At 46.1% G+C, this 21,380-nt stretch overlaps 8 protein-coding genes across 8 annotated transcripts; 2 read left to right on the top strand and 6 right to left on the bottom strand.

The window, feature by feature from the left end:
- The first annotated feature begins 96 nt into the window (after positions 1 to 96).
- Positions 97 to 684, top strand: LOC121588538 (signal peptidase complex subunit 1). The gene is made up of 3 exons (XM_041906591.1): positions 97 to 211; positions 274 to 420; positions 500 to 684. Exons 1-3 carry the CDS (start codon positions 188 to 190, stop codon positions 617 to 619), a joined length of 291 nt encoding a protein of 96 aa, XP_041762525.1. The 5' UTR covers positions 97 to 187; the 3' UTR covers positions 620 to 684.
- LOC121588537 (tRNA-uridine aminocarboxypropyltransferase 1) lies at positions 680 to 1,802 on the bottom strand. The gene has a single exon (XM_041906590.1). The coding sequence runs from the start codon at positions 1,731 to 1,733 to the stop codon at positions 756 to 758; it is 978 nt and encodes a 325-aa protein (XP_041762524.1). The 5' UTR covers positions 1,734 to 1,802; the 3' UTR covers positions 680 to 755.
- A 329-nt stretch (positions 1,803 to 2,131) lies between these two features.
- Positions 2,132 to 5,775, bottom strand: LOC121588536 (ubiquilin-1). The gene is made up of 2 exons (XM_041906589.1): positions 5,602 to 5,775; positions 2,132 to 5,007 (listed from the first exon to the last, which is right to left on the bottom strand). Exons 1-2 carry the CDS (start codon positions 5,701 to 5,703, stop codon positions 3,493 to 3,495), a joined length of 1,617 nt encoding a protein of 538 aa, XP_041762523.1. The 5' UTR covers positions 5,704 to 5,775; the 3' UTR covers positions 2,132 to 3,492.
- A 249-nt stretch (positions 5,776 to 6,024) lies between these two features.
- Positions 6,025 to 9,479, bottom strand: LOC121589273. The gene is made up of 3 exons (XM_041908047.1): positions 9,281 to 9,479; positions 8,752 to 9,192; positions 6,025 to 6,778 (listed from the first exon to the last, which is right to left on the bottom strand). Exons 1-3 carry the CDS (start codon positions 9,314 to 9,316, stop codon positions 6,656 to 6,658), a joined length of 600 nt encoding a protein of 199 aa, XP_041763981.1. The 5' UTR covers positions 9,317 to 9,479; the 3' UTR covers positions 6,025 to 6,655.
- Positions 9,480 to 9,727: 248 nt separating this feature from the next.
- Positions 9,728 to 12,649, top strand: LOC121588423 (leucine-zipper-like transcriptional regulator 1 homolog). The gene is made up of 5 exons (XM_041906327.1): positions 9,728 to 10,423; positions 10,502 to 10,665; positions 10,748 to 11,224; positions 11,295 to 11,452; positions 11,554 to 12,649. The coding sequence occupies exons 1-5, from the start codon at positions 9,854 to 9,856 to the stop codon at positions 12,492 to 12,494; spliced, it is 2,310 nt and encodes a 769-aa protein (XP_041762261.1). The 5' UTR covers positions 9,728 to 9,853; the 3' UTR covers positions 12,495 to 12,649.
- A 677-nt stretch (positions 12,650 to 13,326) lies between these two features.
- Positions 13,327 to 18,009, bottom strand: LOC121588422. The gene is made up of 3 exons (XM_041906326.1): positions 17,562 to 18,009; positions 16,554 to 17,010; positions 13,327 to 16,467 (listed from the first exon to the last, which is right to left on the bottom strand). Exons 1-3 carry the CDS (start codon positions 17,857 to 17,859, stop codon positions 14,070 to 14,072), a joined length of 3,153 nt encoding a protein of 1,050 aa, XP_041762260.1. The 5' UTR covers positions 17,860 to 18,009; the 3' UTR covers positions 13,327 to 14,069.
- Positions 18,010 to 18,675: 666 nt separating this feature from the next.
- Positions 18,676 to 19,659, bottom strand: LOC121590096 (molybdopterin synthase catalytic subunit). The gene has a single exon (XM_041909485.1). It carries the CDS (start codon positions 19,657 to 19,659, stop codon positions 19,195 to 19,197), a length of 465 nt encoding a protein of 154 aa, XP_041765419.1. The 3' UTR covers positions 18,676 to 19,194.
- Positions 19,660 to 19,692: 33 nt separating this feature from the next.
- LOC121590097 (molybdopterin synthase sulfur carrier subunit) lies at positions 19,693 to 20,108 on the bottom strand. The gene has a single exon (XM_041909486.1). It carries the CDS (start codon positions 19,966 to 19,968, stop codon positions 19,693 to 19,695), a length of 276 nt encoding a protein of 91 aa, XP_041765420.1. The 5' UTR covers positions 19,969 to 20,108.
- Between the last annotated feature and the right edge of the window lie 1,272 nt (positions 20,109 to 21,380).

Here is a 21,380-nt window from a genome sequence, read left to right as displayed (position 1 = left end):
ATATCTTTTTTGCTAAATTATACATATTTATCATGTGACAAACGCAACGCGTGTGGCCCAGCCTGGATATTTGAATAGTGTCATTCTCGCCAAACTAGACTGCCTGTCACTGCCCAAAAGGTCTCTGACGTGTTGTTTTGTTGATGTACACTTGGCAATTTAATTCACAAGCCGCAAAAAGTTAAAAATGCTGAATATCCAAACACATATGGTAAATATTGATTGGGCAACGCGAATGGAAGCTGGCACTACTACCCATCCGTTACTTTTCAGGACTTTGAGGGTCAGGGTAGGGCCGAAAAGCTTTCCCGCATCATCATAACCCTGTTCGGAACCGTCGGTCTAGTGTGGGGCTACATTATCCAGCAGTTTTCGCAAACGGTGTACATTCTGATTGCCGGAGTTTTGCTCGCCTCAATTGTAAGTAGTACAAACGGTATTCTTTTCGGTAAAAGCAATATTCTGTTTTACAATCTTCATATGGTTCGCCCGCGTACAGCTCACCATTCCACCGTGGCCAATTTATCGCAAGAAGCCACTGAACTGGCAAAAGCCCCGTCCTGATTCTCAAACTGCTCAAAGTGCAGGAGACGAAACGAAGAAGAAAAAGAAAAACTAATAATTCCGATGATGTGCTGAAGGGCTGAAACTACTACTAATAAAAACAACTGTGTTGGACTTGTATTCATCTATTTGTCTTAGAACGTGTGAGTAGCGTTTTTTCTGCTTCTTTTTTTTCGCAATGAATTACTCTTCTAATATAGCGGCCGCTTGTACGCTTTAAGCTTTTCGTGGTCGTAATATTTATGTATCAAATTGTACATATGCCGAAAGAAGAATAGCACATTGTCGTACTGCCCGTTGTACGGCGGTACTTCGTCCGGGTTCATCTCACTGGGATGCATAATACGCTCCTTCGGAATCTGCTCCATGTTCAGGTGAATGTGCTCCAAGCCCCGATATCGACTGTCCAGACCCCAGGCAGCAATGTGCACCTCCAGCACGAACTGATGGATGGCTTCGACCGTGGCAAGAAACCATCGTGGACTGTTGCGCTGATGGCGCCAGAATTGGGAAATTCGGTTCTGTATCACAACGGTGCGCAAACCCGACAGCCGCTCATCCTTGTAAATACCCCGACACTGGCTCCAGGTGCTGTCGATGAACACGGCTCGCTTTACCGGGAAACTCTCACCGTCGCAATCCGCTGCACCGCCGTTCCGCTCATCAGTCGTCTCCTGGGGCTGCAGCGGTGTATCTACGATGTCGTTCAGTCGGAAGCGCAACAGCGTGCCCATATGGTATCCTTTGGGAAGGCCGTAGTTTTCCTTCATCTGGTACGTTTCGCCGCTAAACAAGCTGGCCACGGTGAGCGCGGTCGGCGTGGGAAATATCAACACCACGCCGCTTTCCTCGCGATAGTCCGGGATGTCGGGGTACGTGTAGATTTTAACATCATCCGGCGCCAGGATGGCAGCGTGCACCGCCGTACTTTTGCCATCAATTTCGTTCCTATGCTTTATGACATCGATTTTTACTGGCAGGGAAATGCGCGGTACACGGGATGCTATTTCCGGGACGGGGACATAGCAGGTGTAGCAGAAAAACTTGCGCGACTTCCCACAGACAGTGCAGGAGCTTCGACCCTCCACGCTCATCAGAAAGTCCGTGTCCGCAATGCGCATACCTTGGAAGGGGTCCGGTCGCTGGTTCGATGGTTCGGTCGATGCCATCGTCTTTTTTTGTCGGATGCAAATGGCAAAGTGTGGCAAAGCGATGATACTGGCAGTGTTTTGTTTACATTCTGTACGAAACTGCACATGAGTTTGACATTGCTAGCGCAATTCAAATGCGTAACGCGTCGAAGCGTTAGGCGTTACACAGTGCCTGGCACACATTATGCTGCATTGGGACGTATTCGGTTTGGAAGGTAATTTTAGTGGAAACAACCGTACGAAGCAAAATTTAGTTGATTCAAATTGAAATAAAACACACAACACAATTGTTAAATAATCAACAGGGTGGAAATTTAAAAAGTTTAAAAAATAACGACAATATACCGGAAACTGACAATTACAAATAATACAAATAAAAGAAGGGACATAAAAGCATAATTACTTGCACCGTGCAGTTGGTTTAACTTTTTATTGAATATACTAGTACTTTATGTTTATGTATATAGGTATATCTATCCATCGACGCAGGTATGGATGGGAGAAAGTAGACACAGCAGTAGCAGCTTTGCATTCGCTATCCACAAACACACACACACACACACACGCACACAAATCTTATCATTTCGAATCTATTGATTTTGCTGTCCATTTTTCGCTGGCATTTTTATTTCATTAAATTTTCTATTCGTGTTTCAAGAGTCAGAGCAAGATAAAAGTGTATTGTTGTGTGCGCAGCGCGCGCTGTACGCGCCCAGATTCCAGAGGCGTGTTCTAAATGTGTTTACTGCATGTTTTGCATTGTTTTACATTGAATAACGACGAAGAACAGGAGGATGTGTGGGTAGGTGTGTTATTATTATTATTTTTTTGTAGCGACTTATTTCGATAGCATTCTGGAACTAGGAGTTTGTTGCTAATCCCAATTGCTGTGTTTTTTTTTTTTCAATCATTATCCACCATTAATCCACCCTTCTCACTACCATACAACCACCATATTTTGCTACATTCCGTTTTATCCCCACTTGTAGTACAATAAAACATAACCATAGTACAATGTGTTTACCATCGGCCGTATGCAGAAACACTGGTCAAAAATAAAGATGCGATTAAACGGCGCACATTGCAGGCAAACATTGACGGTACTACGGTGATCCTAGAGTTCTCTGTAGTCAGTTTCTAATTTCGACACATTGCTGGACATTTATCAAAAAAGGAAATTTCAACATCAAAAAAGGAAAGGACATTGTTGCTCATTACGCTTAAAGCAAATGCCGTTCGGTGAGTATCATCTATCAGCAGATGAAGAATACAAACAGAAACGCTAAGCGTCACGATCCGCTAACAATTGCTGCGGAAAATGAATTGTGTGCTAGGTTTTTTTTTTATAAAGAATATCTAATTTATGTCCTGTTTTCCATCATTGTCTCCGTTCAATAATTACTACCCTTTTTTCTCCGATCCGTTCGATTGGAAACATATATATATCCTTTACCAGATGTAATAGAAGAGGAAAACAAGAAAGAAAAAGGAAATGCTCGTACACGTTCGCTTCTGCTGTTCAATGTTGCTTGCGATATTATGCAAAGATTACTATTCCTGGTGTGCACAAACACATCTTGCACGGCGTGGGACAGGTGTATTGCACACAACGGCGTACGGATCCAAAGTGTGGTACCCTTCCTTTCCCTCAAAGGGAAGAATGGACCCCCCCCCCCTCAAAACGATACAAATCGGACACAAAAATATTGAAGCAACGTGTTAGCAAAGGTCATCCCTAGTCGTTTCGCTCACCGGTTCAGTTGAGGGGCGCACATTGTTAGCTTAGCGACAGCTGGCCAAGCGCAAGCAATCGCTCGATCGCCGCATTGATGTCGCCGAAGGAAGCAATCAGGGCCTGCAGGTTAGCTTCACGGTTAGCAAATCCCATCGCCGTCAGTTGATCCAGCTGCAGCCGGTAGCGCTCCTCCGGTGGAATGTTCGTATCAGCCGTACCCGATGCCATCCCGTTGATCATGCGGGACATAAACTCCGAAAACAGCGCATCGTTGTTCGACGCCTGTGCACCGGCGCCACCCGTTGCGGTGGTAGCCGCGCTGGCCGTGTTCGTGGCACCCGTACCGCCCGAGCCGGTAGTTGACGGCGGTGCACCCGGCATCGGCGGAATGCCCATCGTGCTCATTAGGCCGGGAGCGGCCGAGCGCAACTGTTCCATTCCTTGCTGAATCTGCAGGATCGCATTCAGTGCCTGCGGATTGGTGACCATTTGCTGCACTTCCGGGTTTTGCATCTGCCGCATCAGCTGGGGCATCATCGTGCGCAACTGCTCCTGCAGACCGGGGCTGTTGGCCAGCAGCGGATTTTGGCTCATCAAGTTCGCGGCCATGGCCGGATCGGCGGCCAACGCTTCCATCATGCTGCGGGTAGCCGGCGAATTCAGCATATTCGACATAATGGATGGGTTGTCGCTCATCTGCTGCAGCAAGCTCTGCATCGCCGGTGTGTTGAGCAGTCCGAGCGGAGTTCCGGCAGCATCCGTGCCAGCACTGCCGGTTCCGGCTGCCCCACGGTTGCCACTACCGGTGCCGCTGCTAGCGCTGCTCCACGGATTCGGCAGAGGGCTTCTATTTTCGGTGCCCTGCTGCGGATTGGTACCGCCTCCGCTAGTACTGCCCGACTCGGAGGTCCCGGAGTACGGATTGCGGAAGGTGGCATTCATCATCGGCTCCTGGATGTCGCGATAGATTCGCTGCAATGCACTGTACCCGCCCGGCACGCTCTCCAGATTGGAAATGGCACGATCATGCGAACGCATCAGCTCCTGCAACATCGACGGATTGCGAGCCAATTCCATCGTCTGTCGCAGCAGTTCCGGGTTGTTCAGCATGTGCGAAATTTCCGGATTGCGTTGCATCAGCTCCTGCATCTGCGGATTCGAGGTCAGTATCTGGCGCATCGTGTCCGGGTTGTTCATCATCTGCTGCACGAGCGGGTTGTCCAGCACCGTGCGCATCAAGTCGGGGTTGTCGAGCAGCTCGTGCTGCATGCGGGACTGCAAATCCATGAAGTTGGTCTGATTGCCGCCGAGCGCACTGAGTCCGGCGAGACCGCCGAGCTGATTCAATCCGAACGGCGTTTGCGACACATCCGCCGGCGCTCGCCGCGCACTCTCCGCATCCGCACGGGGGGCCGCCTTTATGACCAGGTACACCGTCAAACCCTCCTTGATGTTGTGTGTCTTGAGCGTGTCGGTGTCCTTCATGATCTTACCAGCGAAAATCAAACACACCAGCTCCGGGTTGGTCTCAAACTTCTCCGCGACAATGGCCTTGAGCTGAAAGGGGAGAGAGTAAAATCAACATCATTTTTGAATTGCATCATTCGCTCGTTCGTGAAACACTGCTCTGCCAGAGATTCCCCCCTCTGTGCGGATTATATTCAATTAAGCAATTCACATAGCAGCCAGCGGTGATAAACACATTCCAGCAGCAGCAGCATTTCCAACCTTCACATCATCGCTACTGGTCAGCGTGTGCGTGTATGTGTGAGTGAGGCAATAGCCGCGCTCCAGCGAATGGCAAACCAGAGAGCACACGCACACACTGACACCCATGTGTCATGTTTTTGTTCGATTTTTCCGAGTCACTCCGCACGACCCCAAAAATGCCCAACATTTTGTCTTCGGCCAGCCACATTTGCACCACCACAGGGAGTAACAATAAAACGATAAATACTCTATCGATTTAGAAAATTTATAAATCGGCAAACCTGCCGCAGCGCACTGTTTGATTCGAAGGTGGAGAAAATTCTCGAATCACTTAACGCCACACCATCGTACGACGCTTGCAGATTGTGGTCAACACGCCCGCCATCACGAGCGGCAATCGCTTGTTCGGAAATTCACTTGTGTCGCTACTGAATAACTTACATCTTTAATTTCTGCATCATCTTCGATCTCTATCGATTTTCTATCTTTGGGTGTTTTCACCATAATGGTGATCTTTTTCCCACTAGCTCTATTCTCCGCCATTATTGCTGCTACTTGTTTGTTGTAAAAATCTTTCGTCACTGAATCTGCTGATGACGGCTAGGTCGGCAAAGGAAGAGGCCGCATCAGTTGGCAACGATATGACGTTTCAACGGCGTCAGAAGCAGGTAGGAAGAAGATTGACATAAGTGAGCAAATTTAGAATTGCGGTTGATTCGAAATGAACGTTGCAGGGGTTTCAAATACCGTTCTATTAAAGATAGGTTCAATTGCACGCATTTTTCATCATCGTAAGCATTTAGAGATTTGAAACTTTCTCAATAATTGAATTGTCTTCTCAAATATTAAAATTGCTACATACACTTGACAATTGCAACATTTATTATCAGATTTGGAAATGGAAATCATAAAATCATCAGTGTCGATCGTGAGAGGAAAGTATATCCGTACCGTAACATACGTGTTTTATCAGCGGAAACATTAACATTTGAAATAACGCGTGTATCAGTAAATCCTAGAGTTTCATTGAATTTCAACAACAACACTAGCAATCGTCCAGTGAGCGTCATATGGGATTTCAAGTTTCAGAAATATCGAATCTGTTCATTAGTTGTAATCAAATCTCGTTCCATAATTGTTTTCAAGTTTACAGTACAGATTTAGGTAGCTATTTGTGTAAGTAAGAGCTGTATTTGTGTAGTAATAAATGGATATATTGTGCTACTCAATTTTACTATTAAAATCTTAACATTCAAGTGCCGGTAGCTAAACATGTTAGCTTTATAACTACAGTCTTTTTTTTAATTTCCTTTAGCTGCTACACCATCAATTAGCGTACCACATATTATTGGATTTATACGAACCGAGTACCGATGCTAAGATGTAGGATGCAGCGTATCTTCGTGCTGTGCATGCTTGAGTATGAATTTTGCTTCCTCTGATCAATTCCTTCCCCGTTGGGTAATATTCAAGGATGCCCCCCCTTCGATTCCTGCTACAGTTTGCAGTAGTTAACGCGCAACGTTCTCCAATGTGTTAGGTAAAATACGGTCCAAACCAAGTCAGGTACAAATTGTCCATAGAGTGCACGCAAGGTCCGCACGAGCGTGCGTTTGCCCTACAAGATAGAAATAGACAAATGTCTCTCGTTTTCGCAAGAGACCCTAATAATCGCAAGGTGGGAAATGCATCCCGAAGGATAGCGAGAGCTATTCGGGGGCAAAGAGAGCAAAGTACGATTCATGTTTTCGGTTTTGGAAGCAAATTAACAGGTTACGACTGGTTAGCCATGATTCGATCCTAACGTACTTCACGCTTTCTTTCCCCAAGCATTCCGGTGTACATCGTGCGGAAAAATTCGAAGTTTTGCTTGATGTGCCACGAATGATTTTCCAACAGTATGTGGATGTATGATAATGAGCTGATGGGGGCACATTGTTTGCGAATGTTACTCATGCATGTACTATAATGTTTTAACAACAGCGCTGGGAAATGGTTGTACGTTCTTGATGGGTTCCTGTGCATATTCTATGACACGATTGAAGGCATAAACTCAAGTTCGAGCATTTCATTTTACAAACAATGGTAAAAACGTTAATAATACAAAAAATAAAGTGCTCAAAAGATACAGGTTGGTAACTGTTCGTTCAACTACACAAACAGTACGATGCAAATAGATGCGATAGAAAACCAAATCTACGTAACACTCACTCGATATTACTTTACGTCTAACGTTTGCTTACGCTACATTTTAACATTGCATCAAATACAGTTGAACTTTGCACTTTTTCAACTAGCACATGAAATGAGCTACGTGTATACTAATTATCTTTTAAATGCTTTAGAATATAGTTAAGACATATATTTTTGCGCACGTGAGAGCTTGTTCTGGTGTGTATACTGGGTGCACAAAAGGTGCATTTGAACGTTACTACAGTGCTGGGGGCATTAACACGCACTACTACCCTTTGTTCTAAAACCTAATTTAACATTGCAATGCAAGAGAACATTATCGTCTACAAAATCATGCAAAACGTGCATAGGGTAAAGGTTAAACTGTGTAAAACTAAAAACACATGGAAAATATGTTTTCATTTGAATTACAAATTGACTCAAAACATAACTTTTAGATGATTCTTGTATAAAACACATGCAGGATGACATGAAAGCATGCAAACAGATTTAACACAAAGGAAAAGAAGATGCAAACCTACTGTACGAGTACTTGGTTTCAACTGCGTCGGATATATCATGGTTATTCGTGCGTGTTGTTTCCTCTCTGGTCACTCTAGTTTCAAAACATTTGGAACCATTGCTCGCGTCCTTGCTACCCCCTGTACTATTCAAAAACTGACCTCCTATGGTCTCGTCAACTATCCTAGCGGAAAGAGAAGCTATTGCACTTCCTGCATGGGTCAGAATGAGATGTAAGCTTAATGCATGCTTTCATAGGATTCGCTAATTCGCTAACGGGATTCTCTAACGATTTCTTTACGATCGGCTGGTTGGATTTCAGTTTCCAATTTCCGTTCCGAACAGGTTGTTTGCCTGTAGTGTTCGGCTTGCGGGCAAAATGAAGGATGAAGGACACTGACTGGATGATGACAACATGATGCTGCAGCTGGTATTTAAAGCCACATTCGGTTGTGATTGCGAACGAAACCAGAACAAAAGGAAACCGAATGCAATATAAAATAAATTAAATTAATTGACAAACAAACAGACAGCCACACACACACACACACACACACGCATACATGATGAGCGGGCGAGCGGATCGTCACCCGTTTTGGCAGTCGGAGCACCGTTCTGACAGGCTATTGTCGCCGCTATCCATACAAACTTGGACGGGGGGTCAGCCCAATGGGGACTCAATCGAGCGGGGAATGTTGATGGCGATGATTGCGTATTGCGTGAGTGTGCACACGCCATTAGGTGGCGTTTGCGGAATCAACGTATGGGAACGTAATGCGTGATGCCCGATAGTAAACGGCAGGCGATGTTTGCAGTAAGCTGATCGATACCAGTGAGGATAGTGCTTCGAATTTTACCAAACGATGCACGGGAACGGTTTACTCAGTTCTTACTGACACTCTTCAGCATGCCCGCGGCACGCCTCGGTCCGTGATCGTGCACGGTAAGGTCTGGTTGGGGCAGCAGATGCGGCGGGTGCGGGTGATGTTGGGTGTCACGCGCTTCGTGCCCTGCATTGCGGGAAGACGAGCCGGCCGGTGGAGGCACAAGGTGCACCGGAATGGAGTTGGATTCAATTTTCTTCTTCAGCCCCCGGAACGTTTGCGTCATGTTTCGCAACTGGTAGCGCAGCGAGTTGGTCATTTCCTTCTGCAGCTGCTGCACCTCCTGCAAATCTTTGCGCAGATTCTGGTACTCGTTCTTGACCTCCGTCACGGACTCCAGCAACTCCATCACTGACTCATTTTCGATCGTTTCTAGCTCATTTTCGTCCAGATTGCGCTCCACATCCGTCAATTTCACGGCCAGTGAATCGAGCTGGACTCCGGCCGTGTACACCTACGGGAAAACATCGGCACAAGCAAAAGAAGGCGTCAACCGCAGCAAGGAAAAGGAGAAAAAAAATGCACCACCAGTTCGGACTTACGCATTTCTCCAGATCGCACAAAGCGTTCGAGATCATGGTTACTACATTAAAAACAACGTTTTACAATTCCACTCGCAGATTATCACACTAAAAATTCCTACTTTAATAGCGCACTAAGCATCGCAACAAACTTTTCCAAAGAGTTTTTTTTTTGTTTTCAACGCTTGAGCAAAAAGGTCCTGGCAGCTTCTGTCAAAGTTAAAACAAAAAAAGTGGTTAATAAAATGTTGGCAGTGTTGCCAGTCATCGGTTTGTTTCAATTGCGGTTTGATGTGCATTTTAAATGGAAACAACTGTATAAATACTAATTAACGTTAGTATTTTACTGGTATTAATTAATTTGCTGATCATAAGCCATTTGCTGCGCTACTAATCCGCAGAAGCGGAGCATTTTGAATAAAGCTCTGAACTTTATGATTTAAACGGAGCCGCCTTCCCACACATCCAGACAGAACGGCAACAACAACAAAAAAGACAAAACTATCGATTTGTTGTGAACTTGAACTGGAGAAACAAAGCATCGCAAAGTAGAACGGTATTTACGCGAATAGGCCAAGTACGATCGCTCGAAGCATGTCCACAGGGCGCTTCGTATCGTCTGCGTCGATCGGCAGCACCAGTACCTCCTCGAGCACGCAAATATCGGCCAATGTGCCCATATCCAATACGGCCAACAAGTGGAAACGGGAGAGCGATTGCGATGAATTTGTGGGCGCCCGTCGCTCGAAACACACGGTGGTGGCCTACAAGGAGGCAATCTACGTCTTCGGCGGGGACAATGGCAAGAACATGTTGAACGATTTGATCCGCTTCGGCGTGAAAGACAAATCGTGGGGCAGGGCGTTTGCTACCGGGACTCCTCCAGCACCCCGATACCACCATTCGGCCGTGGTGCACGGTACGTCGATGTTCGTCTTCGGAGGGTACACTGGCGATATTCACTCGAACTCGAATCTCACCAACAAGAACGATCTGTTCGAGTACAACTTCCAGAACGGGCAGTGGACGGAATGGAAGTTTATTGGGCGTACCCCGGTGGCACGCAGTGCTCACGGTGCGGCCGTTTACGACGGCAAACTCTGGATATATGCGGGCTATGATGGGAATGCCCGTTTAAACGATATGTGGACCATTCGACTGACGGTAAGCAGTGCGGGCCAAGTGGTGCGAAAGCGTTACAAACATAATTCTTTATCCTTTACCCATCCGACCTTATTGTAGGGTGAAACGCATCAATGGGAAGAGGTGGAACAGAAAGGAGACCGACCACCGACCTGCTGTAATTTCCCTGTGGCCGTTGCCCGCGGCTGTATGTACGTCTTTTCCGGGCAAAGTGGACTGCAAATTACCAACACACTGTTTCAGTTTAACTTCAAAGATAAAACGTACGTATACGAGGCGATAAATGCCATAGCGAATGTCGCGTTTAATTATGCGTTTTCGTTTACCTCTTGCGAATCAAAACAGCTGGAGACGAATATCGACGGAACATATACTTCGCGGTGCGCCACCACCGCCCGCACGTCGGTACGGCCACACGATGGTACACCACGATCGCTTCCTGTACGTGTTTGGTGGGGCGGCTGACTCGACGCTCCCGAACGATTTGCACTGCTACGATCTGGACAGCCAGATATGGTCGACTGTAACACCTGCGCCGGAATCGCAAATTCCGAGCGGTCGGCTGTTCCACGCAGCAGCCGTCATCGGCGACGCAATGTACATCTTTGGCGGTACGATCGATAATAACGTACGCAGCGGCGACACGTACCGCTTCCAGTTCTCCAGCTATCCCAAGTGCACACTGCACGACGACTTTGGGAAGTTTTTACAGAATCGGCAATTTTGTGACGTTCAGTTCATCGTCGGCACGGAGGAAGTAAAAATTTCCGCCCACATTGCAATGATAGTGGCTCGGTCGCAGTTTTTACGGTCGAAAATTTTGTAAGTAATATCGACGGTGGTGGAATGTAGCAAAAAAAGCAACATGCTAACCGTTTTAAACCCATTATAGGGCTGCTCGGGATGCGCGTAATTTACACTTTGAAAAACTGTTTGGAACGACCGATGTACGATTGGCGGAGCAGCCGATACTGGAAGTTCAATTGCCGGATGCACAACCGGAAGCGTTCGAGATAGTGCTTAACTATATCTATACCGATCGGATTGTATGTAAGTATGGCGCAGTATGATGGACTAGAAGAAACCCGGCTATTCGAAGTGCATTACTGCAACCCACAATAACTTACCAACTTTTTCGCAATATGCTCTAGTTAAGGACCCATTCAGCCACAAGCTCGTACTCATCATGATGGATGTTTACCAGCTTGCGGTGCAGTTTAACATTCCCCGTTTGGAGCAGCTTTGCGTGCAGTATCTGGAGTTTAAAATTTCAAAGTCAAACGTCCTCGATGCGCTGTACAACGCGGACCGCATGGGACTAACGCTTATCAAGGATTACTGTCTCGGGTTCATTGTGAAGGAGGATCATTTCTACAACATCGTAATGTCGGCTGAATTTGCCGCCCTGGACAAACCACTGATCGTGGAAATCATTCGCAAGCGGCTTAACCCGAGCAAGCATACTACGGACATGAAGTATGACAAAACGATCGGCACCACGCTCGAGAGTGACATGGCCGTGTTTCTCAAATCGGGTGGCAAAGAGTTCTGTGACATTAATTTGGTGCTGGAAGAGAAGATCATACCGGCCCACAAATCCATACTCGCTGCCCGTTGCACCTACTTCCAGGCGATGTTCCGCTCGTTCATGCCCGCGGACAACACGGTCAACATACAGATCGGCGATATTTCACCATCGCTCGAGGCTTTCGATTCGCTGCTACGGTACATCTACTACGGTGACACCAAGATGCCACCGGAGGATTCGCTCTACCTATTTCAGGCGCCCTGCTTCTATGGGTTCGCCAACAACCGGCTGCAGGCGTTCTGTAAGCACAATCTGGAGAATAACATCACGTACGACAACGTGCTGCAGATACTCGAAGCTTCGGACAAGATGAACGTGCTAGACATTAAGAACTACGCGCTCAAGATGGTCGTGCACAACTTTAGCCAGGTGGCGAAGCTGCCGAAGATGCAGGACCTGTCACGGGAGCTACTGCTGGACGTGATAATGGCAATCGCTGACATGAAGGTGGAAAACAAGCAGCGCATCCACGACACATTCATCAGCCAGTACAACGATATTTGAGCTGAGTAAGTAGTACTTTGCTTGATTTTACCTCCAGATGACTCTGTTACCTTTTTGCTCGCGTGGCAGTAATTTATTTACCATAACTGTCGCACGCATCAAATATGTTGCAAACTATGAAGTATAATAAAATTATATATTGATGGTTGTTCTAACTGGTACAGTTTTGTGTCGGTTCGACCGTGGAAAGAAATACATCTTTTAGTTTAAAATATTTATTTTCTGACCATTAAAATAGAAACAGAAAAACACTTTGCTTCCAATACGCTTGCACAAAACACTTTTTTATAGCTACGGGAGGGTACTGCTCCTCTCCTTTTTGATAGTTGAGACATTCTCGTTATGTGCTATGTCTTTACACATTTTCCGAATATACATAGATTCACAATCCTCACCAAAGGTTGTAGTTACAATTGCTTAAACACCGGCAGTCAATAAAAGAGCTATTTTTCCACCTGCGCATACACAATAATGGAAAACGTTACGAGCGAACGATTTTCCAGCAACAATTTGAAGGTGCTCTATAGGAAATGTATAGCAAAATAAATCGTAATTATCGTACGTTTGCACACATGCTGATGAAATTGCGCTAAATAACGACTGTGAATCTGCGTAAGGTTTTCGATGATCGGATCACCTGAGATATTACCTCACCGTTTGCCAGTTGTCTACCACAGTCGAGGCACTTTTTGAATCTAAATCATTCCGTTTCTACTTTGGCCTAGGGTTTGCACATACATTTGCGTAACAATTTACCAATTAGCCTCTCTACTACAAGAAAATGCGCTACAGAACTCACGCACTATCATCCCGGTGCGTGTGTTGTGTTTTACCTGCCTCTTTTCAATCCATTGTACTATTTGCCTGTAAGATTTGTGTGTTTGTGTGTTTTTGCACGGTTCCAAAAATATATATTATCCACCTCCCCCTTAACCCTAGTACACATAAACTGATGTATCGGTTGCACTATAGAATCTGTCAATATATAACTTACATAGCAAAAACGAACATTATGTATGTAAAAAACAAAATGGGATTATTTTATCAAACGCATGAAGTAAAAAAAAACATAAAACAAAATTGTACTCTAAATGGGGATAAATTATGCTATACACACGTTATGGAAGTGCACTATCAATAAAAAGCATGCCACCGGTAGGAACAAGATGTTGAAATGATTTGAAATGATTAAATTGACAATTTTCCCCTAATTCTGGGATGTGGTTTTTACAGCGACAAAACAAAAATCACTGTTGGGATTATGCTTTCACACTCAATCGGCACAATAGGCTAATTCAAATAGCAGGGAGAATTTCAAACAGAAGAAGGTAAGTTGTGTTAGAATGATGAGAACGAAATTATGAAGTTTTGCGCATAATTCGCGCGTAATAAATGAGAAGGTGAGATACAGACGAAATATGATTGCTCACAGCCCTTTCTTCTACATTCTTTTTTTTTTTTGTTTAACTTTTGTTTAACCTACTATTCCTACGTTATCGCTAAACTACTACTACTACACACACACCTATTGCCACGGGATGGGATTGATCGATCCAGCATTCCCTACGCTGTCGGTCATTGGGTACGTCGTAGCTGTTTCGTTCGTTTGGATCTTTCCATCAACTCAATTTCACTGCAGGCGATTGCTTTCCCTTTGCTTGCTTGCATTTGCCGCTGCCGTTCATCATCCAGCTTCATGCGCCTCGTGCTGCATCCGCTTCTGCTTATTCGAGTTCGGTCGTCCGCAGCAATCACGCTCGGTTTAGCCTTGATTGAGTGCATCGCAAGACAACGATTAGGCGTAGTGGTTGAGCTTACCAAATGGTTCAGCAACAATCCTTGCCGTTGGTGCGTTTGCGCTGTATCCCGCATTGCTATGCTGCGTGCAGCATCGCCGACGACATTATCACGCTGCCCAGTGCGCCCAGTTAGCACGTGCCTGGCAGAATTCACTATCATTCCGTTCGAGCGTAATGCTCTGCGCACGAACGTATCGGTACCAGCGGTCGGTGAACCGTTGCCGGGATGGACAATGCTGGCGGCACGCATAACGGTGGACGCTTTTCGTCGCTTTACTATACCGCCAAACGAGGCAGGTTTCAGGTCCGCTCGTTTGCGACTGCAATCAGCAAAACTGTTTGATGTTTGATTTCGCACTCGCGACTGACGCCGACTGCTGCGTGTTTCGTAGAAAATCGTTATTACGCGTGACGATGGTCCGGGTTTTCTTGAGCGTTGTTTCACCAGCACCGGCAGCACCATCTGCTTCACGCCGGCCGCAGCATTAGTAGTCGATGAGGCACTGTTCTCTTCATCGCCACTGTCTCCGTGGCTGGTTGTGCTGGTTGTGCTTTCGCTGTCCGAGCTTCCCAGCAGCATCTGCGACGCACAGGCAGCGCTACCGACGTACGACGACGAAACCTCGTTTATTTGGATGCGATGACCGTGGATGGCAATGATCTGGTGCTGGGCCGGTCCATCCGATGATGAGCTGTCTTCCTCCTCGCCTTCATTCGCGTGGGAATGTTCGGCCGGTATGAGTTGATCGTTCCGGTGTTGCACCACCGGTTCCAAGATGGGATGTGCTTTGTCCTTCGACGTATACTTGCTGCACGTTGCTTCGCAAGGTACTATCGTTTCATTGTTGTTGGCCGTGTGCCTGTAATCATAGCGTTCCATCTGGTAAGCGGTAGCGTGCGGAAAGCCGTGCGGTTGATAGTGTGAGCCACTGTGCTGCTGTTGCTGCTGGTGATAATGCTCATCCAACTCCATTTGGTATTGGTGCAAACCGTGGTGCGTTAAACTTCGCATCGCTCCGCCAATCGTTTCAATGCGGTTTGATTCACCTTCGTTTTCCTGCGAATCGGTACGACCGTGGGTAGTGTGATGCTCGCCGTACTCACCATGCGGTGCATGGTGATAGTTGTGAAAATGCTCAATAATCGCCAAATTTCCTGTCGTGTAACCACTTGGCTCGTTTCGTGGTTGCTGCTGATGGTAATATGCATCCGGAGAGCTGCACGATTCTAGCATTTCTGCCTGCAATCGTTCCGATTTGGTTTGTAAGTTCGTCAACGAGTAGGTGGAATCACTAGACGCATTTGCGGCTATTAGTTCATCGTCTGACGGTCCGCCAGAGTAATCAAACATCGTTTCGTCGTCCTCCTCGGGCGCCACACCCTCCACCATGGTGGCCTTATTGCGGTACGATTCAGCGACATCCTCGGCTTCGAGGCCGTGCTCCGTGACAGGGTGAAAGAGTGATGTGTAAGAGTGGTCCGTGTTTTCAAAGCTCCTATTTAACAGCGAATTGTACGATTCGGCAAAGCTGTCCGAGTAGGCAAGGTCCTGATGGTAAGAGGTAGATGGAACGGCGGATTGATTGTACGGATCGGCAGCTTGTAGATGGGACATTTGGTGATGTTGGTCCGGATGCGGCTGGTGCAGCGCGCTGTGATCGTTACTTTCCGATTCGCAGTATTCTTCCGTGCTGTGGTGTGGATGATGATAGTGGTGCTGAGCATCTAGATTATGATGCATCCTATCAAACCTTGCATCAGCCAGGACTGGCAGTTCTCGGCGAGAAAGCTCCTCCGACATCGCAGGCATCGACTCGCCCCGTGTGATGCAGTCGAATAGGTGGATAATATTGGTGCCCGCTGCTCCCGTACCTGCATGAGGCTGATCGTTTGCAGCGTGCTGGATCGTATCTTTGACCGATTTCAACACATCTCGCTTCGGTGGCCCAGGAGGGTCAAGCATAATGATAACGACGGAAGTATTATCTGCCTTCATGTTACTGCGACTCCACCGGTCCAGTGCTTCGTTGACTAACAATTTGCTGGGATTTTTCCACTCGTTTCCACCCTCCAAGGCAATGCGTACGTTTTCCATTTCGGCATTCCGAACAATGTCTACCGCGTTCTTCGGTGACATCACGTTCCACAAGCCATCGGAACCGAATATGAGACACCTAATGAACAAGACGCGTTTTAGAACAAGAAGGAGAAATATAGGTAAATGAACGTTTGCATTATCAGTCAGTTTCTGCACGCTTACCTGTACTTTTTCGGATCAATCTCAATGACCGAGACGTCGGGCACGGGACTCACGACAAACTCATCCATTGCCGAATTATAGCTCCACAAGTCGCCCAGACTTCGGGCGACGGCTAGAAACGGTATTTCGTCGATCGGCGTGCTTCTCCGTACCGGTCCCTTGTGGCCAATGCGCGGCCGATTCCATACCACACGTGGCACGCCCGATTTGGTAACTACCTTACCGCCACAACTCATAATACGCATCTTTTCTGCGTAGCTTTCCGGTTTGTGGTCTTCGGTGAGCGGTGTTGCCACCCAGCGCCCATCGTTTGCCGATTCCTTATCGTTCTGGTAACCCAACACGATGCCAGAGTCTCCTACGTGACCGATGTAAATTTTGCCCCGTCTTATAAACGCAATACTGGCCGTCGTTCCCGCTGTGCTCGGCAATCCGGACGACGTTTTCGGCCATTTCTCTGTTTGGGGGAAGATGAAGTTGAAACCATAAGCATCATACATTGTCAGTAGCGTAATCATGCACTAAGTGCCAGTTTCCCGCCCAACGAGATACATGCAAAATAATAATAATAAAACCAGCTGTAGTGTACAATTGGAATGACATTAGTTGCTGTGTGTAAGGTACATGGTATTCAACACTGATCACACTCACACACACACACTATCATGAGCGTCTAGCGTCAAGTTGGTAGTGTGCGTGAGCAAGTAGGCTTACGTCAACCCGTCCGAGCAAATGAGTGGGAAAATTAAACAACACGAAAATTCATGAAAACGCCAACAGGATGTCACTTGAACACGGCAATCACTTTTCCAGGGCGCCCTCTGCACCAGATGCAGATTTTGTGCAACTTTTTGCAGCGATTCAGACAACACAATGCATTAAATAAGTGAAAGGCCACCAACATCGTACAAGGACCCCCCACCACAAAAGAAAGAAAAAGCCTGTACTTAAACGCACGAGAGGGCACGGGGAAAGGAGGGAGAGTAAGTTGTCTTCTACGTTGTTTACCTTGCTCGCGCCACATCGAATAGTGTGTCTGGATGTAGCCTTCGCGTATTGATTTCAACACATCATCATCATTTTCCGACCAGAACAGCTTCTGGCTCACTATCGTATTCATCAGATGCTCCTTGGCGTAGAGGGACGCTTCCGCGCCACCATGCCCGTCGTAAATTCCAAAGTACGCGTACTCCAGATTTTGGTCATTCTCTGTTTGCTGATAGGCGACGGAAAAGTAATCTTCCTGGTATTTGCGGCCACCGATTGACGTGTGGCCCGTCACACGTAAATTCACCCCGATCGACATGTGTAGAATTTGTTGCACTCGCTGTTGTCACACGGTAGAGAAAACTTTCTCGCGTACACAAAAATAGAAAACAGAACAAACAACGACGATGCAGCTGAATCGATCTCTGCCAACAATGCTCGTAAAACCAGGTCAGCTCACATACGGCTTGTTACATATTTGGACGCCATATTGAATTGAAGTTTGACACGGCATCGGGTAGGCTCTTCTGTTATCGCAGGACTCCACACAGCATAACACGGAGCGCAACATAACAACTGACAGCTGCCAAACGCTTCAGAAAACGCTTTATTACCGGTACCATGTTTTGAATATCCTTAGTAGGCCGCTCATTGCTCGTAGAAAAGCTACCAACCTACTCCGATGACCGAAAGTTGATAAAACGCTTTACCTCCTTTCCCAAGCGTTTTCTGAAGCTTTTGGCAGCTGTCAGTTGTTATGTTGCGCTCCGTGTTATGCTGTGTGGAGTCCAGCGGTTAGATCTTTTGTCTGTTTAATTTGAAGCGATTTACTCTATTCCAAACTATTTTGAAAATACCGTAAATAATTCAAAGTTTTGAATAGGAAATTGCGGTGAAATTTTGAATTTTAATTAAATTAAATTCACTCTTTAGTTCAAACTTTTGTTGATCTTGGCAACACTGCTCATTTGTTTTGCATGTGTCGCATACATCGTTTCTACACGACAGCGCGCAAATCGCGTTTAAGCAAAAGGCCGAAAATACGAACTACACTTACCAAAAGTATCGGATCAGTTACAAACGTATCTGTTTATAAAAATGCTTATAATTAGTTAAAGAAGTACAAAATTTCAAATAGTTGGTAATTTTATATGTGTATATTTAAACGGGGTTCTTTTCCAAAAAGATTGCACTGTGTTAACATTTTATAATTTAACAAAAAATAGTCAGCTTTTCAAACTATTCTTTTAGTTCCTGTATTTCATCTTCGGCTTCGCCCATTAACACTCGAGCATGTTGATCTTTTCTACGCGTTTGGGTACGATCGGTGCTAGATAAAAGATGACCTGCTAATGGAAGGGGCATCACCCACTTGAAACATGACTCAGCTAGTTTTGCATGCTAAATACTAATATCTAAATCTATCGGCAATGTCGTTGAAGTTGATTGAAAGCACCGTGTGATTGTTCTACCCGTTCCGATTGTTCGTTGCTGGAAATTCTTCCCTTTTTGTTCCTCTATACAATCTTTGATTGCATGTGATCAGTCACGCATGAAAAGTAGTGTTGCTGCCACCAGTACAAATTATAGTGACTTTGATCCGCTAGGCTGCTTTCGTCACTAAACGTTATGTTCGGTTTGCGAAACTTCAGTGCTACAGTATATGGTTGTCCTTGTGCTTCTTCGACCATGTGCATTCGCTGTTCTCTTTCCATTCTGAGCTGCCCTCTCCATCGTACAGCTCCTTCTTCCAAACAGGTACGGATTTCTTCAGCTCGTCGATGGTAAAATGCACCGCCTCTAGGCTGGACTTGCGATGCGGCGAGCTTATCGCTATCACAACGGACGCTTCCTTTACCGGAACCGTCCCCAGCCGATGGTGTATGCCGATGTTGACCACATCCGGCCAGCGCGCGCGGACCTCCTCGCACAGCAGATTCATCGTTTTGATCGCCATGGCTTCATAAGCCTCGTACTCCAGCAAAACGACGGTTTTGCCCTCAAAGTTATCTCTGGTCGTGCCGACGAACAATGACACGGCACCGCAGCTTTCGTGCGCCACCTGATCGTTCAGAGCCCCGACGTCCAGCTTATCAAACGTTAACTTTAGATAATTCATGATCTATTGTATCTCGATGCGTCGCGGCAACGTCTATCCTCCGGAGATGGGTGGTATCACAGCCAGCTCGTCCCCGTCGCGTATGCGTATGGTTTCGCTCAGATCGGCACAGTACTGTTCGTTATGGGCTAGTATAACATTGTTGCGGATGATGGAGAGATTGTACCGATTACAGATCAGATCGAGCAGCTCGGAGCACTTGATTTCAGCGTGCGGCACCAGGAAATCGTCCGTGCCAGAGACTCCGGCTAGTTCCCGGGATTTCGCGAAAAACAACAACTTGACCCGAACGGAATCTGTATTGCTCATAGTATTGCACTACAATTCGAGAGTTTTAGCTGCTGCTAATGTACCATAGCACATTCTACTTCCTGCTTAGCGAAACAAACAGCAGCACCGTGATTACGCGAGAGAGCCACCCTTCCAAATGACCCCACTTCGTGACAGCACTCCAGGGCTGAGCGTGAAGCTAAGTTTTCGACAAACATTCGTAAAGTTGTTAATAAAATGTCGTTATCAATTAAGTTAAGATCGTACACACATAGGTGTCAATTTACAGATAAAAAACATTTCTAATATTAAAAAATTGTTTAAAAATTAACAATTCAAAGCTGCAACATTTCAAAATAAACACAATCGCAGCTCAGCCCTGACCATCAGCACCCGACGTCAACCAGCAATCACTCTCTTGCCTAGCGTGCAAAACAGGCGGTTTTCACGAGCTCGCCAACGCTCCAAATCGGTGCGATTTTACCTCGCTGGCGAGCGTTTTTGTAAGTTGTGAGCGGTTTTTGAGGGTTCAAGATGGCCGCCAAAAAACTCACGCTGGTGTGCAATTGTGTTGGTGGGAAAATTTGAATGGCTAAAAAATAAATATACTCTACCTCCCCCCTCATTGACCCTACGGGGTCCTACATTTTATGTGTGTGCCATATTAGCATCTGCGCACAGGCGTCTCACATGCTCATACATGTTACGATATTGCATCAGCTGATTCAATGGTGGCTTTTTATGTACTGTCTGCATTTGCTTGTGACCTTGAGGCGCTGGGGGAACTGGGTAAAGCCAGTATTAAGATTTTAACGGAGCTTTTATTAACGTACCCAAGCGCCACAGATTAAGCTTAAACGACTGGAAAATTGAATATCCATAGAAAAAAAATGAAAGCTCCACAGCTTCATTGGTTTGATCAATAGATGGCGTATTACAACTCATCATTATATTGCTATCCTTTTCTTGCAATGTGTTTCGACAAGTTGCATTTTATTATGACCTATATAGCCTTCTAACTTTCTGAGCAAAAATCTATATAAATGGTCGTGTGGTTAGATACGTGGGTATCAACACCAATGACCATTGCTCAAATCTCACTTGCTTTAGTGCTGGTGGTTTCCGTTGGAGTTTAGTATTTAAACAATCGTATCGCCGTTCTAGTTCTAGCGATGCATAACTTCAATGCGAAACCATACAACAGTACAGAGGAAATGAGAAAGCTCTCCTCCAAGCGATGAAGCTCAACTGGTTGGGGTATCCCACCAACAGATAGCGCCACCAGCTTTTTTGCTATTTTTAGAATGCATGAGTCGTTTGGCGTCTGCTAAACGAAGTCTTTCTATATTCCGTTTAGGTAGAGAACTTGAGTCGTTTAGAAGCCGTTTAGTGGTCGTTTAGTGGATTTGTGGCACTTGGGGTATTCCCAAGCTAGTGCTTTTTAAAAAAAA

Source organism: Anopheles merus, chromosome 2R (genome assembly GCF_017562075.2).
Source record: "Anopheles merus strain MAF chromosome 2R, AmerM5.1, whole genome shotgun sequence".
Classification (NCBI taxonomy): domain Eukaryota; kingdom Metazoa; phylum Arthropoda; class Insecta; order Diptera; family Culicidae; genus Anopheles; species Anopheles merus.
This window is presented reverse-complemented; position numbering and strand designations above follow the sequence as displayed.